This window comes from Lathamus discolor, chromosome 5, assembly GCF_037157495.1.
Source record: "Lathamus discolor isolate bLatDis1 chromosome 5, bLatDis1.hap1, whole genome shotgun sequence".
Classification (NCBI taxonomy): Eukaryota; Metazoa; Chordata; class Aves; order Psittaciformes; family Psittacidae; genus Lathamus; species Lathamus discolor.
In genome coordinates this window covers 57,870,976-57,888,465 of record NC_088888.1, presented here as the reverse complement: position 1 = coordinate 57,888,465, position 17,490 = coordinate 57,870,976, and the positions used below count along the sequence as shown (strand labels likewise).

The 17,490-nt window shown below is 38.6% G+C and overlaps 1 protein-coding gene across 3 annotated transcripts in view; it reads right to left on the bottom strand.

The window, feature by feature from the left end:
- MAN1A1 (mannosidase alpha class 1A member 1) overlaps positions 1–17,490 on the bottom strand; it is a 150,264-nt gene that overhangs the window by 107,950 nt on the left and 24,824 nt on the right. For all 3 annotated transcript variants that reach the window (XM_065680985.1, XM_065680986.1, XM_065680987.1), the window contains exon 2: positions 2,043–2,139. In XM_065680985.1, the coding sequence (XP_065537057.1) occupies positions 2,043–2,139 (97 nt within the window). The remainder of the gene's footprint in view (positions 1–2,042; positions 2,140–17,490) is intronic.

Below are 17,490 nucleotides of genomic sequence, written 5' to 3'. Positions count from 1 at the left end.
AAGAGAGTCAACTATTTGACAAAAACAAAACAAAACAAAACAAAAAAAAAAAAAACCAAAAGAACAAAAGGCAAAGGGAAAAAAAGAAAAAAGAAAAAGGCAAGCAAGCAAAACCAGAACATCGTTTTATTGCTTTATGAAAGAGAAGGCATTTGTTGAATTCAAACATGAAGGTACAGATCAGTTCTAATGATCTGAGGACACTATTACAGAAACAAGGATTTGTTTCTAAAAAACAAAAGGAGATTATGAATTCAGGAAGCAGTAGCTTATGAGACAGAACTGCTTGCAGATATGTTGCTCTTTAGTATTCTGTAAAGCGATTCAGCAGAAAGAGACCTAAGGCTTATTTTGATTTGCCACCAAGATCAATAAGAGTGAAGATATTTCTAAGGAAATCTCCTCAGCAGTAAGATCTTATACTAGATAACCATGATGAGAAAGTGATCTGCATTTAGACTGACTCTGGCTCTTACTCCCTTAAATGCAGTTTTATTTTCAAATTCAACACTTGTCCTGTTTCACACTGAAGAGCGCCTGCAGTGACTTTTTCTCATGCAACATCCACAGAACTACATAAGAATTTCAGAAATCAATACATTAGCTTTTTCTGCTAATCCATGCAATATCATTAAGAACTCAAACCTTTAACCACTTCTCACTCAAAATGAAACTACATTAAGGATTTGAGACATTTTGTTGTCCTTCCAGAAAACGAAGAAAACAGGGTTGCATTAAATTGTTCTTCAGATATTACACTGATTTGCACAACTACAGTCATCTGAATGCAGATAATAAAAGACTTCAGTTTTCAAGAAAACAGAACAAAACAGGAATCGGACGTTCCCCCAAACTACTTTGTTTTCAAGCACCCGGTTCACGTTTAAACTCCAGCAACTAACTACATAATTACCTAGTAACACTCTTGATGTTACCTTGGGTAGACAACCAGTGCAGCAAGACCAATGTAGAAGTATTTTCAACATTATTTTTGTAATCACAAGTGCTGTCTCATAGCAACTTCCAAATATAGTTGAGGATTTGATAAGTGCTCTATTTAGGGTGTTTTAAGAAATGCTTCCACTTCAAACTATCTTTTCCAAACATTCAACAAAATAAGTTCCTGCTAAAATCAAAATAATGTACTGATTTTGCCTCAGCTATAGAAATTAGTTCATTTTTCAGTTTTCTGTTTGGAAAACGAGCTATTTGAACACAAAAATTGCTGTCAAACAGTTTAATTCATCATTTTTTCTGCAAAGTTTAAGATGATGACAGTTCATAGAACTGCTTCTTCATGCTTCCTCAGAATGATGTTGCTCTACAGCTGCTATTTATGTCCCACTTGGACACTGAAAAATCTTGCCTCATTACACTGGATTTTTGCAGTGTGCCTCTCCTCCTAGAACTTTTCAGCCCCATATTTGTTCTACATCAATAACAACTTGGGCATTATTTAAGCATCTCCTGTGTAACATTTAGAGGTGCAAATAATGGTTACATTCATGAAAGAGAAAGCCCTGATAAGGGAGCCTGACAGATATAGATTAACAAGGTTTTTTTAAGGAAAGGAAATAGATTCCTGAGAACTGTAGACAGCTTCAACTACCTTTATGACTTCAGAAAGCATCTTTTGTTCCTTATACCAGATTTATTTCCCCTGCCCCCATATATCCACCTACCCCCATACACTCACCTACCTTACTCCCCCACCCCAGTTTTTGTTTCCTGCTTATTAAATGTGGTGTCAATGAGTTCCATTTCATAGGAAAAGTTTGAGGCAGGGCAGTATTTAATGCAACAAAACTACTTCTTTATCATGCAAAAAGGACATGCTTCATTTATTCTCATTCAGAAGGGAATCTATAAAAGTCATAGAAAGCATCACCTTCATTTACTGGTACTTTTTATACCTAACAGAAGCAAGAAACACCACACTGCATGACAGAGGGTAGAAAGAACACATTTATTACCTGTAAGCTTTTCAGCTGATTTACTGTTTTATGCTAACGTCACTAAGCACAAAAATACACTCTACTCACCAAATAAATTGCTTGAATGTCCTTGCTTAGATATGGGTTTCAATTCATTTAATCCCCATGCATAACGCTTATAATTATCCCAGGCATGCTTCATCATCTGTAGGGAAACGAAAGCAGGATTATAATGTTGATTTAGCAAGAAGCCACAGCAAATACTGACTTGAGAATATTCTTAGTATTAAACACATTTAATTCAATGCTTACTTAAATTCATGGTGTATGCATTAGAACTATGAAATAGTGAAATAGAAATACAGAACAACAGTGGTGGTTCTTCCAGGTGGCAGTTGTTACAGTAAGAACTCCATGCCTGTCCCATACACCTCTACCTTTACCTGCATGCTCATGGTCAACTTGCACTCACATAATTAATTTTAGGACTTATTGTGCTATATATCAATTCAAATAACGTTTTATTTCTTTTAAGCATACACCTCTGAAACTGGGGGAAGTAACATTTTTAAAAGTGTATTTTTTTCTCCTAGAGCTGGAATTTTTGAGGTCAAAATTAAGCTCCCAGTAGTTTTCAGATTCTGGCAGACACTTTCCTGCATATATCTAGGTGCTTCAAACTCAGTATGGCTAATAACAGAAGGAGGAAGCTGGAGTGAGCAGGCAGAACACCTAGGAAAGTTTTTGAGGTTATGACATGATCTTCTATGACTATGAATTCTACTGTATGTACCTGTAGCTCCTTTCACATGTAATTTTGCACAAATAGCCACGAACTTTTACAATAAACCTACTATTACAAAAACATGTTTTGTATAAAGAGGGGCACCACAAGTAAATACTGCTTTGGGAAACTGCCTCGGGGAACCCAGCACAGCAGATCTGCGGTACGTGCAGAGGACATCCATGTCAGAAGACAAGGCAGCAGGCTTACTCAAGGAAACCTCATGTTTTCTACCACCATGACCAGCCAGACCTAGCCCAAGCTGTTCTTTCTGGGGGATGTCCAGGTGCATGGCCAGGAGCTAAGCTGTCCATCCTCAAACATGCAGCAAGGACAGTACACACAGCCCTGCAAGCCTGATGAAGAACCACTGCCACTCCAGCAGGTCCAACACCTGCCTTTACTGATCACCACCTTTAATGCCTGCTCAGGAAGAATCTTCCTTAAGGGCCCTCACAAGCAGCCTGACTTTATATATAACAGCAGGAGATTTTTGCCTCAGTGTTGTCCCTCCTCCCCCTCTTCCATAAAGTAGAGCAGCCCTGGGAACGCCAAAGGTCATCTTCTAGAGGAAAAGTGACAATTTCAGACCTTTTCAAAAGATACTGCTTCAGGCTGTCAGCTGACAGCACTGCTCTTCCCCTCTTGCTTTCAGACATCTTCTTGAGGCCATGTATGTCAAGGATAATTCTGTTAAATAACAGTTATATTCCTAAATTGAAAGCAACGGCCTTGGGACACACTGATAATAGTAATCCTGCACTTTCTTCCTTCCCCTTTCCTTTTCTCAAATCACATAGAGAAACTGTGTCAATTTAAAATCTCTATTAAGCCAGACTACGATAAATAACATATTTTTCTAGAGTACTGCTACATTTGTGGGAATAAACATTTCTTTGTTATTTATGGAAGTAAAGATGCGCACCTATCATGCAGGAAAATTCAGGGATGTTAATTTACTCTAGGCCTTACAGGCCCAGCTTTACAAATGCAAAAAGTGGCATCTGCACTTCATACATTAGCATTTTCAAGGGGAAGGTTAGCTTGGGGTCAGATCTCAGTAAGTGGCTCTGTGGAAGTGGTCTCAGGCCATGGATGGCACCAGTACGACTGATGGCAGGAGTGGTGTGTCCCTTACTTGACTTCATTGCAAAACAGCTTAGGAGCTCTTCAAGGATGTGGCATTTTGTCCCAAGGCAGAACTGGTAATAGGAAGCTAAGTGATAGACTTTATGTCTGTTGGGTATTCACAATCCCTGGCTGCAGGGATCAAGATTATATGAAACTGACCATTTGGCCCCAGGATATTTTCTAATTTACCAGTTGAAGTTTTCAGATAATTTTGCACATTATAAAAAAAAAACAAAAAACAAAGAAGCAAACAAAAAAAGTATTTTGCACTGACATCATGTGCCAGACCTGCGAGCCCAACTTTAGATATTAATATACAAATTGTTCAATATTTCAGCAGGCTAAATACTGCCCTGCCCTGAACCTGACGTTTTCTATGCATTGTCAAACCTTATTTTTCATAAAAATCACTTCAGAATCTTTTAATTTATTTATTCTTAATCTGCTTGTCATTGAGTGGGCTGAATAAAAGTGCCTAAAGGTGCAGTATTACAACAAAATTAAAATTGCTCAGCCAGTCCTTCCTTTTTCCCTCTCTTTTTTCTCCTAGAACATTCCTGCTCTTTCTCCAGCTCATACAGTGCTCATCTATCCCCACACCAAGTCAGGTCAGGAAACGGAAACTTTTGCAAGCAAAATTTCTCCAGACTTCCAGTATGTCCCTTTTAGGTACTGGAAGCTCCTCTAAGGTCTCCCTGGAGCCTTCTGTTCTCCAGGCTGAACAAGCCCAACTATCTCAAGTCTGTCTCCATAGAAGAGGTATTCCAGCCCTTTGATCATCTTCATGGCCCTCCAGTGGACTTCCTTGAGCAGGTCCACATCTTTCTTGAGTTGGGGGCCCCAGAGCTGAATGCCGTACTCCAGGTGGGGTCTCTCACAAGAGCAGAGTAGAGGGGCAGGATCACCTCCTTCGACCTACTGGTCACGCTCCTTCTGATGCAGCCCAGGATACGGTTGGCTTTCTGGGCTGCGAGCGCACACTGCCGGCTCATGTTAAGTTTCTCATCAACACCTCCAAGTCCTTCTCTGCAGGGCTGCTCTGAATCCATTCTCTACCCAGCCTGTAGCTGTACTTGAGATTACCCTGACCCACGTGCAGGACGTTGCACTTGGCCTTGTTTGAATTCATGATATTCACACAGGCCCATCTCTCAAGCTTGTCAAGGTCCCTCTGCGTGGCCTCCCTTCCCTCCAGCATGTTGACCCCACCACACGCCTGGGTGTTGCTGGTAAACACACCGAGTGTACACTCAATTCCACTGTCTATGTTGCTGACCACGATGTTAAACAGTGCCGGTCCTACTACCAACTGTGCAAGAACACCACTTGTCAAATGATCTCCACGCACACATCAAGCCGTTGACCACAACTCATATTGGAACAGCATGATATAATATACATGAATATAAGACATGAATCAGAAAAGCCAACCAGACAAACTCAGTAATCTGAAAAAAAGCCCAAAGCATTAAGAAATATTTCCGTGGAAAACAAAAACCCCAAACCCAACAACAAAATAAAACAAACCAAACACCACCAGAATTAGATTATCTCAGTAGATTCATCTCTTTTGGCTAATCAAAGTGGTATAGAACTCTTTGAGAAGGTCTAGATATAAATAAAAACATCAACCTTAGGAAGTTTCCTCTGAAGAAAATACATCTTTAGAACATGCTTGCTTTGGATATTTGGAGGTTTATGGACATAACATGGAAATAAAAACCTTCAAAAATAGTCAGCGAGCCCTCTAGTGTTTCAAAAGGACAAGAGTTATCCCAACTAGACACACAAGTGAATGGCTATTTAGCAAAAAGTTACTAGGACTCAGTGTTACTGTTCGTACTAGACGAACAGCCCATAGATACAGTACCCTAAAAAAAACAAAGTTAATCAACACTGTTTGCTGGTAAAGTGATTTTGGGCTTCAAACCCAGCAAATAAGTCTCAATTTCTAGAATCCAGTACATCAGAAATACTCTATATGCTTTCCTTCCTGGGGAAACTACAAAACTGTATTAAGTTTTCCTGTATTGCCTATTTGTAAATAGATTTATTTTCTACATAAGAATGAAAAAGTTCTAAAATATTGAGCAGCAATATGAACAGATCCAGCCCATTGATAATTATTCTTTGAAGTGCTAGGCAAAACTGTTAGCAATGGTAGTTCAGGAATGAATTTTAACAGGGGTTTGGGGTTTTTTGAGAAATCCCTCTATCTTTGCAGTCTTCACGTTTCTGTTTGCATGAGACAGCCCCAAATCATTATCTCCAGGCTTTTTTAATTTACAAAGGCCCTTTTAATCCTGTCTCTGGCTACAAGCACTGTTGATCACTTAAAATGTCTAAACAAAGATTACCATTATTGAGAAAATCCATATTTCAACATAACATTAGGGATCCTATTAAAAAAACAAATTACTTATGATGAAGAGTATAACAGCTTTTGACCAGGTGATTCCTGATAAAGTCTTCTACAGTCTAATAAATTCATTCACCTGAGTACTTTCAATTAATTTCTTATTAGTCCTCCAGGATGTCAATAGGCAGAGTTACATATTCCTCAGTCCTTCTAGTTTTACTAAGATACATTAATTGAACCTCAAACTCTAGAAGAGCCTTACTGCACACTAAGAAGCCTTGTGTCTACATTTACAAAAGTCTGTTTCAGATGGAACTCTAGTTTAGGTCGCCCACAATCAGAAGCAGCAGCCGAAGGCTTACCCAGTGAGCATTGCTTCACTAAGAAGCTAGCTGGTTTTAGATCTTTAAGAAAGAAAAAAAAAAAAGAAAAAAAGGGAGGGGCCTGATTTTTACCTATAAAGTCAGAAAATGTTAAATACTGCCCCACTTCTGTTGCAGTATAGCAAAGTGTGCTATTGTAATTGATATCAGCAAAATCATCTGGAAGAAAAAGGTGAAGGTCTGACATTACACACAAAAGGACCTGTGCATTTCTTTCTTGAACTCTAAGCGAAGCATTCTGAAATATAATTTTGAAATCCTAAACTCACTGAACATTAGGAAAACAAGGTAGGAATAAAAAACAAACAAACAAACAAAAAAAAAAAACAAACAAACCCCAAACCACACATTTCTTCTCCAGAAGAAAACGCAAATACAAAAGCCTTCTCTACAGTTATAATGCTACCCAACCAAAAGATGATGCTAATGCACTCCCATCTGTTGGTATTTTAGTTACTGCCACCTTCCAAAGCACTCTGACACGATGTCTACAGGGAATGCAAAACAAGCAAAATGTGCAAAATACAGTTCTATTAAAACTGGAGTACCCAGGAGTTCAGGCACAAAACATGGCCAGAAAACAAGAGTGATGCTGAATAAGCACAGTAATAGTGGTATTTAGATGCAAACTACTGCAGTACCAGGTGGAGTGAAAATAATAACTTAATAAGGTTTATTTTTATCAATTACATACAAGCTGGGGAGACGTCAAAGGGGATGTCATGAAGAGTTCAAGCATCTTCTAGAACTAGGATATTAAAGGAAAAAATATTTGCATGAAATAGTATCATCCTGATCTTCAACAGTCATTTAAACCATGCCAAGACAAAGGAGGAAGGCATAGGACTAACGGATGGGAAGACCAGGAAATGAAGAGAAAAGCTAAAAAACCTCACAAACCGAACAAACCAACCAATCAAAAAAACCCAAACAAAAACAACCAAACAAACAAAAAACCCCCCCAAAACCCCCAAAAAGCCTAACAAAGAGGAAAAAAAAAAAACCAACAACAAAAAAACCCAGACTCTGAAGAAAACATTACAGTTTGCTCACCTAATCTCTACTAAACTCTCATTGCTAGATTAGACAATCTTCTTTTCCTCAGTTTACACTGAACTCCATACACATTTAAGTTATTCTAGCCTTTCAGACTTCTCCTTAGCAGAACTACATGCTCATTCAGCCTAGTCTCCCTGAATCTTCTCTCCTTTCTGTAGGAGAGCTACAGGAAGGAGAGAAGCAACTCATACTGCATTTTTCCACAGCATCAGCAAGGGAAATGAAGGAAAATCCCTAGAATTTGTAAGAAACCTCTATACACGTTCCACTAAAAGTTTTCTCCTGTACAAATCAACTTGCATAGCTGATAACTATACTGGCTCTGGCCGGGATGGAGTTAGCACCCTTCACAGTAGCCCATATGGTGTTTTGAATTTGTGGCTGAAATAATGTTGATAACACAGCAATGTTTTAGCTACTGCTGAACAGTGGTTGTACAACATCGAGGGTTTCCCTTTTTCCAGCTCCTGCCCCTTTCCCACTCTCCCTGACAAGTAGGATGGGCTTGAGCAAGAGGTTGGGAGGGGAACACAGCTGGGCCAGCTAGCCAAAGGGATATTAGCTACCATGTAGCATCATATTCAGCAATAAAAGCTGGGACAGCAGAAAAAAGAGGTACTTTCCAAGGTGGCTGTTGCCAGAAAGCTGGACATCAGACTGCTTGTGGGAGGTGGTGAGTGAATGCCTTGGCATCACTTGTCCCCGCGCCCTCCTTCCTTCACCTAATAAACAGTCTTTATCTTGACCAACCAGTTTCTTCACTTTAGTCCTTCCTATTCTTTCCTACAGCCCACTTGGTAGGCCAAGAGCTGTGTGGGTTCTTGGCTGCTGACCCAGATGAACCCACCACAATGTCACATAGTATCACCAGTGCTGGAAGTTTGTGACCACAACACAACCCCCAGCTGGTTTCTTCACTCTAACAATATTACATGTTAATAGGAAAACCTCAAGCTTTAGAAAGCCTTACTTTCTTACTTTCCATCCCCATTACTGTTAACCAACAACTGAAGCTAAAGGAGACCCAGTGAATCAGAATCACAAAAGGGTTAATATTGGAAGGGACTCTTGAGGTCATCTTACCCAACCCCACCAAAAGACCTATTCTCAACTGTTTTCACATTCGCCAAGCACCAAATTACAGTACAGCTGAACAACTTTACAATCGTTCCAGAAAACTGTTATTAGTAAATGTAACAGCAACGTTGAAGGTACCGCCACCAGTCAGGATTTCTCCATGAAAAACTGTATGATCTCCTTCAGCTACCAGTTTTCATAAAATCATGCTGCATATGCGATAGCTCTGTTTAATATGCTCTTATAGAATCCACTGATTATTATAGGGAGCAATTTTTGGCAATACATAGCCTTTCTTTTTTGTAGTTATGAGAAGTATTACACTTGCGTTTCACCATTTGCATAATGGGTGTTAGTGTAATATTGTACTTTGAAGAAATATGATTAACTGAGTTTATCAATCTTGGCCTAAACAATTTGCATCTTGGAAACAAAGTAATGGGATTATTTTTCTCTAGATCTCAATAAATAACTCTTTCACAACTACCTTGTGAAATCATTTGACAATTTCCCATGTTTCTGAGCATGATCTTTGCTACTTCTGTCATTTTTTTATTATCATTGCTTTAGTAGTACTTCAAACCCTTTATTTCAATCTTTTCTTGAGATTCTGCATGTAATCATAATACATTCCAATGTCTTTTCCATTTGGAAGCTTTTTGATCACTAATAACTGCCCTGAATTGCCTTAAAAATAAATCAGATTTTTGAAGTAATTTTCATAAATATCCACAGCTTTTTACCCTGTTCAGACTTGCTCTGCAGTGGAAATTGTAGGTAAAGAAGTAGGGTGTTCTACTGCAGTTACTTCTTCACTAATTAGTTTACAACCTTATCTAAGCAGACATACAGACATGAGTAAGAGTGATACATGTCCAGTTTTGGTTTTTTTTTTCAGTTTCACTTTGTTATGCTAGACTGCTAACAATATTAGTTTCAAGCAACTTTTCACAAAACAAAATGTCAAAGTTAACTTCTCAACTGACGAACAAGATTCACAAGAAAACTGAATAAAAACAGTTTATACTCAGATCAGGTTTCTGTAGGTAGAACTATGTCTAGTTTGATTTCACATTAAAAATTATCAATTATAGTTGACAGAATTTTATTCTAAGTTCTTAATTTTTAGTTACAATTTCTTATTCCAGAAACAAAAAAAAAAAAAACCAAAAAAAAAAAAACAAACCCCCAAAAAACCCTTAAATATCCAAGAAGGTTCATCTCACTGGATTACTCTTTACTTTTTTTCCTTCAATCTGAGAGAAGAAGATACAAATGACAACATATTCCCTTTCTCTACTGGCATCAGAAATTTGGCTTTTCTCTTTCAAGGCATGTAAAACAAATCCTGTCACTATGATCCTTCGTATATATACACATATATATATATGTATAACACCATTTCTTACCTGTCTGCAAGAAAATTATTGCTAATCTGAAGCTTGACAGATTCTTTGTATTTCTAACCTGATTTCCTAATGACATCATCCCCAGTTAAAAGCAAGCTACACACTGTCAATGTTTATTTAACAGTCACTGCTTCTAATTTAGCAGGTAGATGACAACCACTCCCCAAAGGCCATGCAGACTGCAGGAGTTCCTGGAGTGCTTCATGCAGGGACTTCCACTTAGCCAAGAAAAGCCCCGAAGCAGACTTTTGTATTAGTTAACAGGCCAGTAATAAGGGTTCCCAATTGCTGTTTTCCATGAAGCAGCAGATAAAGATTTGGGGAACTTTAGGTGCTTGCCATTAGGCTCATTGCTTCATTTTGCATTGTGACAGGACTGGAGAGCTCTTTAACAACTCCAGCTTGTCCAAGAGTACTGAACACAGTGCAAGGCATTGCCTCACACTAAGATGGGAAAATACCTACGACTCTTAAAATCACAATAGAGCTTAGCTAGTCAAACTGATTTATGGGATTCTCCATTAATATTAAATATGCACGTCATATACTGAAATATTTTATATGGCTCTGTATTTAATGCTCTGTGTTAAAGGGATATGTGAGCAAAATCCTGCTACTCCTCAGCATTTCAGCGTCCTACATATAATTCATTTCTTGCCTACAAAACGAAAACAAAAAATCTAACATCTGCATATAAAAAAAGGAACTAAGAGGGAAAATAACAACATTAAGGAATATTCTGAGGATTAATTTGTCATTTGTATTGCGAAGCACTTCAAAATCCTCAAGTGGGAAGCCTGACAAAAATGCTAAATATTATTCCCACATGTTAAGTTACAGATAAGCTTCAATTCTTATATTTTCTACTCTTCACAGTAGCTTGTAAACCTCTTTAGCAGTGTATTAAACTATCCAACTAATATTCATCATATGCTGTTCTGGGCATCATTTGTTAACCAGGGACAGGCGTTGCACAGTGCTGCATTCCATTACACATTTTAAAAGGAATCAATTATCCTCTTAATTCTGTAGCAAGAATTCTAATTAGAAGGTAACTAAAGAAAACAGGAAATTTGCAGGTAAGATATTTTCTATGCTTATTCTATTACTGCATATTTTATTTAATGCACAAGCACACAGGAAAAATGAGACTACTTCATGTAAGAAATAATTAATAAGAACAGCAGCCTTGATGCTTTGATATATCTGCACCAAAAAAAATGAGTTCATTTGAAAATGGTTATATGACATACCAAACTACTCAATGATAACAAGCTACATTTTACTCATTCATCAGGCATACCTCTCTTTGCTGAACAGTAAAGTACTTCTAAAATCAGAATCTACAGAAAAATTGGAGATACTAGAACGCTTTACAGTTAGTTTCTGCGAGCTGGGCCATAGCGCTTTAACTATTGCATGGTTCATTTTAGTAGAATAGGTGATAAGGTGATTAGGGTGATAAGGCAGAGAAACTTGAAGGAAGACCAGAAATCACATGCATACTCCAAATAATAATATCATTCAGTACAAGCTGGTATCTACAAGCTTACTTGTTACCTGGCCACCCCAACAGCACAAATATAAATAAACCCAAACTGTTTCACAGAGAACAGAAGCATCCTAGCTGAAACCCTTTCCTTGACTAACCAAAAATTAGGTAGGCAAGAACAGCATATAAACCCTTTCCATGAAGAACACCATCATTGCATTTTCCCAAGCCAAGGTCTGGCTAATTCCAGCCAAATGAAATTACCAATTTCAGAAAAAGAAAAGCATGGTTCAGAAATCTTGCCCACATAGTTACCCAAATCTAGCATTAACAGCATTCATCCAACCTTGAACTATCCAAAGTAGGTCAGTTTTACCTCAGTTTTAGATTCATTCATTCATCTGACTTTTGCCCAATGTATAGAAAGCAAAATAGATATGCAAGAAATCACTACTTCCTTTTAAAACTGAGGGGTTTGGATGATATATTTGTTTGTTTCTCTCTCCTCCCCTCCCAAGTAAGCTGCAATTTCAGTATGTTCTGTAAGCATTTTAAGAGTTTTTCCTGAAAACATCTGCTTTAAATTAAGATGCTGGTGAACTACTTTGGCCTCCAACTCAGTTACTAGTAGGGAAACCAACATGTTCCCAGTAACTACACCAGTGGAAAAAGAAATGAAAATATAGTATTGAAGTGTAACTTTATGAAATTGAGCATAGATGACATTAATGTTGAAGATGCTCTATTTTCAATTTGTTTCAGTTGCCATTTGCATCTGCATACATACAAAAGATGGAAATCTTAAATGAACCATCCAAATCATCCTGTTACAAACAAAAGAGCAGTCTAAGGAATAAGCCATACAGCCCCTATCTTACAACTTCGCAACTGTTTCCAAGATCTTCATTTTGGGAAAAAACATGAAGCCTACAGCTTGTCATTCAAGACCGCCGTATTTCTCCAAAGCTGAGTCTTCTTCAAACCCTTAACAAAAAAGTCAGATGGAATCTTTAACAGAGAAACTGCAAAATTATCTTCTTGTTATTAGCATAAGAGGTAGATGATGTTTCTTCAGACAACCTCTTATTTCAGTGGTTTGGATTTACTTTTAAATCTCTGTGATGGGCAGATCAGTGATGTGCCAATGTGCTTTTTTTCCTAAGGAGAGTTGCTGACGGCTAATTTTTAAAGAGCCAAATCACGTTTTGCGTTAGTGAAACATCTATTAAAGAGAAACATATCACATCATAAAGTAATGTGCAAGTCATTGTTCATTACTGATAATAACCAGAAAGAAAGCTGAAGGATTTTCACTTAAAGCAGAAAAACATTGCAGAGTTGTACAAAAAACTAATGTATTTCTTTGATCTTATGCAGAACTAGTAGCAGCCTCTGAAGTTCATGCATAATTTGACTAATGGCATAAAAGGGAAAGAAAAAAGAAAGTAATTTGTGGAAATACTACTCTTATGAAGAACAGTGGCATACATCCCACTCAGTCTTCTTTTCTTCCCCCCGGTCTACTTATGACTTGCTACAGTTTCCAGGAACTCCCAGGCTGAACGGTGTGAACAGCTAGGCTCCTGCAACTGCACAATACAATCATGCTTTTGTTCTCCATTTTTTTCCTACTGTTCTTTAAACAGTTATTTGATAAGGTTTGCTTCTAATTAGATTATAAATTATTCATAGCATTGACTGTGTCTCCTACATGTTTGTTAGGTACCTGGCACTACATAGCCGTGCTGCTACTGAAGTTCCCAATCTCACCAGGGGTAATGTAAATAAAGAATAAGCACAATGCTATGCAGTACAACACATCCAGATGACGTGATTAACATCAAGGTGATTCAAGTTGCTGTTTTAGAGCATGATTAAAATTCATAAAAATGAATGTGGATTTAAAGAACCTGTTTATTTTTCTTTCCACATATTGAAGTTGCAATTTATCTCCCTCCCACTCTTCTAAGCTCTGCTCTGCTGCTGAAGTCAGTAAGTAACAAATGGTAGTTCACCCCATTATATGGAAAATGTCTGTACATCCAGGCCTAACTGTGGTGTCTTTCAAAACAAAAATACAACAGGAATGGCAGACAAAAAACCCAACAAGCCACTTAAAGTTTCTTCCCCTTGCAGAATGAGCCTACATTCATCTCACAATCCTGCTTCCCTACCAAAGCACGTGTCAGAAACTGGGAGGGACAAGAGAGTATCCTTGCTGTCTTAATTCTGATGGGAACGCCAACGTGGCACTGGAAAGCAAAATTTCAGGTGTGTTTTCTAAGTGCGATTTTTCTTTAATTATATTTTCTTCTATTTAATTGCTTTCTTTTGAAGCAAGTATTTTTAAACACTTTTTTTTTTGCAGTAGTTTTTTCTTAAGGAAAAAGAATTAAACAGTGAGCCATGCATTCCTAGTAGATTTGGGACCATCACCAAGCTAGTTCAGTAGCTAATAACAGTAAGTAAAACCAGAAACCAGTTAGCAAAACTATTATATATCAGTTAATGAGGAACTTCCCCCCACTCCCCCCTCACCATCTTTACCAGAGACCTGAAGGATGTGAGGCAATACACCCTCATCAAGCTTTCAGGTGGCACCAAATCAGGATTTCCCTTCTGCACCTTAACTGGGAATCAGGTTTCCCAGTCACAGAGGCAGAGACAGGATGGAGGAACAGGCCAACCTGTTCGTGAACTTCATGAAATTCAGCAGGGGCAAATGGTGATGATATAGGCTGGAGAGTGCTGGATTGGGGAGCAGCTCTGCAAGGAAGATGCTGGGACTGTGGTGCACAGCAAGCTGTTGACATTCCAGCAGCACCTGCACAGCAGGACTACAGACTATCCATCAAGAGACAGGATTATTATCCTTCCCTCAGCACACGGAAGACCACATCTACATACTGTGTCTAGTTCTGGGCCTCCCAGTACAGGAAAGATACCAGTAAACTGGTGTGAGTCCAGTGAGGTGGGGCCCAAGCTGGTGATGTCTGGAGCAGTTGCCACCCAAGAAGAGTCTGGATGGATGGGGCTGGCTCAGCCTGGGGGGGACAGCTCTGGGGTGGGGACTGATGGCAGCTCCCCATACCTGCAGTGGTCAGGGAGAGGGAGCCACAGTGACAAGGAGCTTCAACCAACAAATAGGTCCATATGGCCCAGAAGGAAAAGGCTTTTCCCTGGGGTCAGGCTGCCCAGAGAGGCTGTGCTGGCTTCATCTAGGCGCTTCCAGTCTTTAAGAGGGCACAGCCCTGAGCAGCTCCATCTGAGCTGCTTGGCACTGAGCCTGTTGTGCCACAGCCAGACCAGAGCCCCGCTCAGACCTTCAGACCAAGTTATCCTGTGATCCCATTAAATTCAATGTGGCTTGCATGTGTTTACCTCAATTTTACAGAGCAAGCAAACTGACCTGCTTCTGCCCGTCAAAAACAAGGACACAGCTCAAATTCCAGCCCAAGATTCTGGCTTTTTAAAATATTCCAGAAGAGAATTATGAGTTAGAAGGTTTTTCCCAGCCTCCAGAAATATTTCAGGGGTTTTTCTATACTGAATAAACTACTTCAGTTATGCAAAACACTGCCAGCTCATATCTGACAGGAAGTTAAGAGCTATCTACTTTTTGCCTGACTATAGAAAGATTCAAGAAGAACAATTTAGAAAATCAGACCCTAGTGAAAAATGATGAAGATTTAGTGTCACGTAAGAATTCATGATTTCTGCCCATTTCACATTTACATCTACTTATCTTGGTCAGAACTGATCAAACAGCTTCCCCAAGGCTGCACCTGATTTCAGAAGAAAATTATTTTAAGGCAGATTTATTTCTGCAGCCCACGAACTATCTCCAGGAAACATGGACTGCATTGTAGCGAATCTTCTGAGGTGAAAATTTGTTGTTGTAAATTAGTCATCTCATCTCTGCATACAAACAGTGACAGGACCACCACAACAGAAAACACACCAGTTATTTTCCTTTCCCAGTTTTATCACAGCATTTGAAATTGATAGTGTAAACCTAAATATTAGTATTCTTTATGTGTCCTTTGTTTTCCTCTTGAAACAGTTATGTAATTACCTGGCCTGTGGATCCTAACGCAACCAGTGCTGGTGAAGTTTCCAAAACACATGACTCTCGGACCTTATGCTTTTCTGCTTAATTCCACTACCATAGTGTATACATGTTACAGAACAGTGACTAGATGTATAAATTAGCTTTCCAGTTCACATAAACACATCTGCAAAAAAAGTAATAAAACACTTGCCCTCATGCCCAACAGATGAAAAAACTACCTACTGGTGTCTATAATTTCCTTCAGTCAAGCTGGAGTTAAGGATGATAGCTTGGAAATTATACCTTATACTGGAAAGTATGTGTACGCTGTAAATCCTTTTTTGGAAGGATACAATTTAAAAACAACCTCAAAAAGCTATACAAATCTGCTTTTATGTATTAGAAGATATTTAATCCTTAGGTAGCATCTCTTCCGGTGCTATACATAAATATTGTGTAAAGCATTAATTAATAACCTTTCTTATATATCAAAAGGTTCCTGAGCAAGAAGCTTTTATAAATGAGATAGATAGAAAATTTTAGTACTGCTAATATTTCATCAGCTTAACATGGATTTGATAAGAGCTGTCTCAGGCTTATGAAGAATATCTGTACTCACGCTTTCATGACAGGCAGAAGAAATCAGATGCTCAGTTGTACAAGGAAATGGAATGGAAAACCATAAAACTGATACACAATTAAAACAGTCAAGATAAATACTAGGTTTCTGTTCTAATCACCTCCTGGCAGTAGAGGATACTGAAGAAACAGAAAGAATTCAATTAAAAGACATAGAGATATTTTCATCAATGGAAAGGCTGAAAAATTAGCTCTATTCTTAAATGGACAAAAAGAGAACGAGATAAAAGTAAAGGCATAGAGAAAGCAAGGTCTCCTTCTGAACGTCTTTGTAAAAGAGAAAGGAGAAAATGAAACACACAAACATTAGGTTTGTTACTGAAAAGGCAAACACTCAGGAATCATTGCCAGAAGATACAGACAGTGACAACTTAATGGGAAACAGAAAGATTTAAGAGACCAGATGGTCATAGTGGCCCAAATTTCATACTTCACTTCCTAAGCTGTTAACAAAAAGTGCCTTATAGCTTTCACAGCACAAATGGAGTGTAATTCCAGTTTGTGCTATCTGTAACACAGCTAACGGCGTGATGACTTTTCATGCAGTGTAGTGTCATTAGGAGGAGACACCTTTCACACCACCCACCTAGTAGAGACTTATTATAGAATCATAGTGATATAGAATCATTTAGGTTGGAAAGGACCTGTGACATCATCGAGTCCAATCATTAACCCAGCACTGCCAAATCCACCACTAAACCATGTCCCTAAGCACCACACATACAGGTCTTTTAAGTACTTCTAGGAATGGTGACTCCACCACTTCCCACTGCTTGACAACCCTTTCGCTGAAAAAACTTTTTCTAAATATCCAATCTAACGCTCCCCTTGCCCTGCCACCCGTTACCTGGGAGATGACATCCACCTCACTACAACCTCCCTCAGGTAGCTGCAGAGAGCAATAAAGTCTTCCATCAGCATCCTTTTTTCCAGGCTAAACAACCTCTGATCCAACGTTGGGAAAAAATTTTAGCTTTGCACTGCCTTCTAAACTTACAGTTTTCAGCACAAAAGTTGTTTCACACAAACACATATGGTATCATAAAAAAAATAAAATTGAAGATGGGCTTCAGAACACAGCGCAGTCAAACAACTATCTGAAATTTCTGTCCCTCCCTCAGCAGGAACAGGAAAGCCAGCTACAGAGTTAACAGACCTGCAAGCTTGGAGAA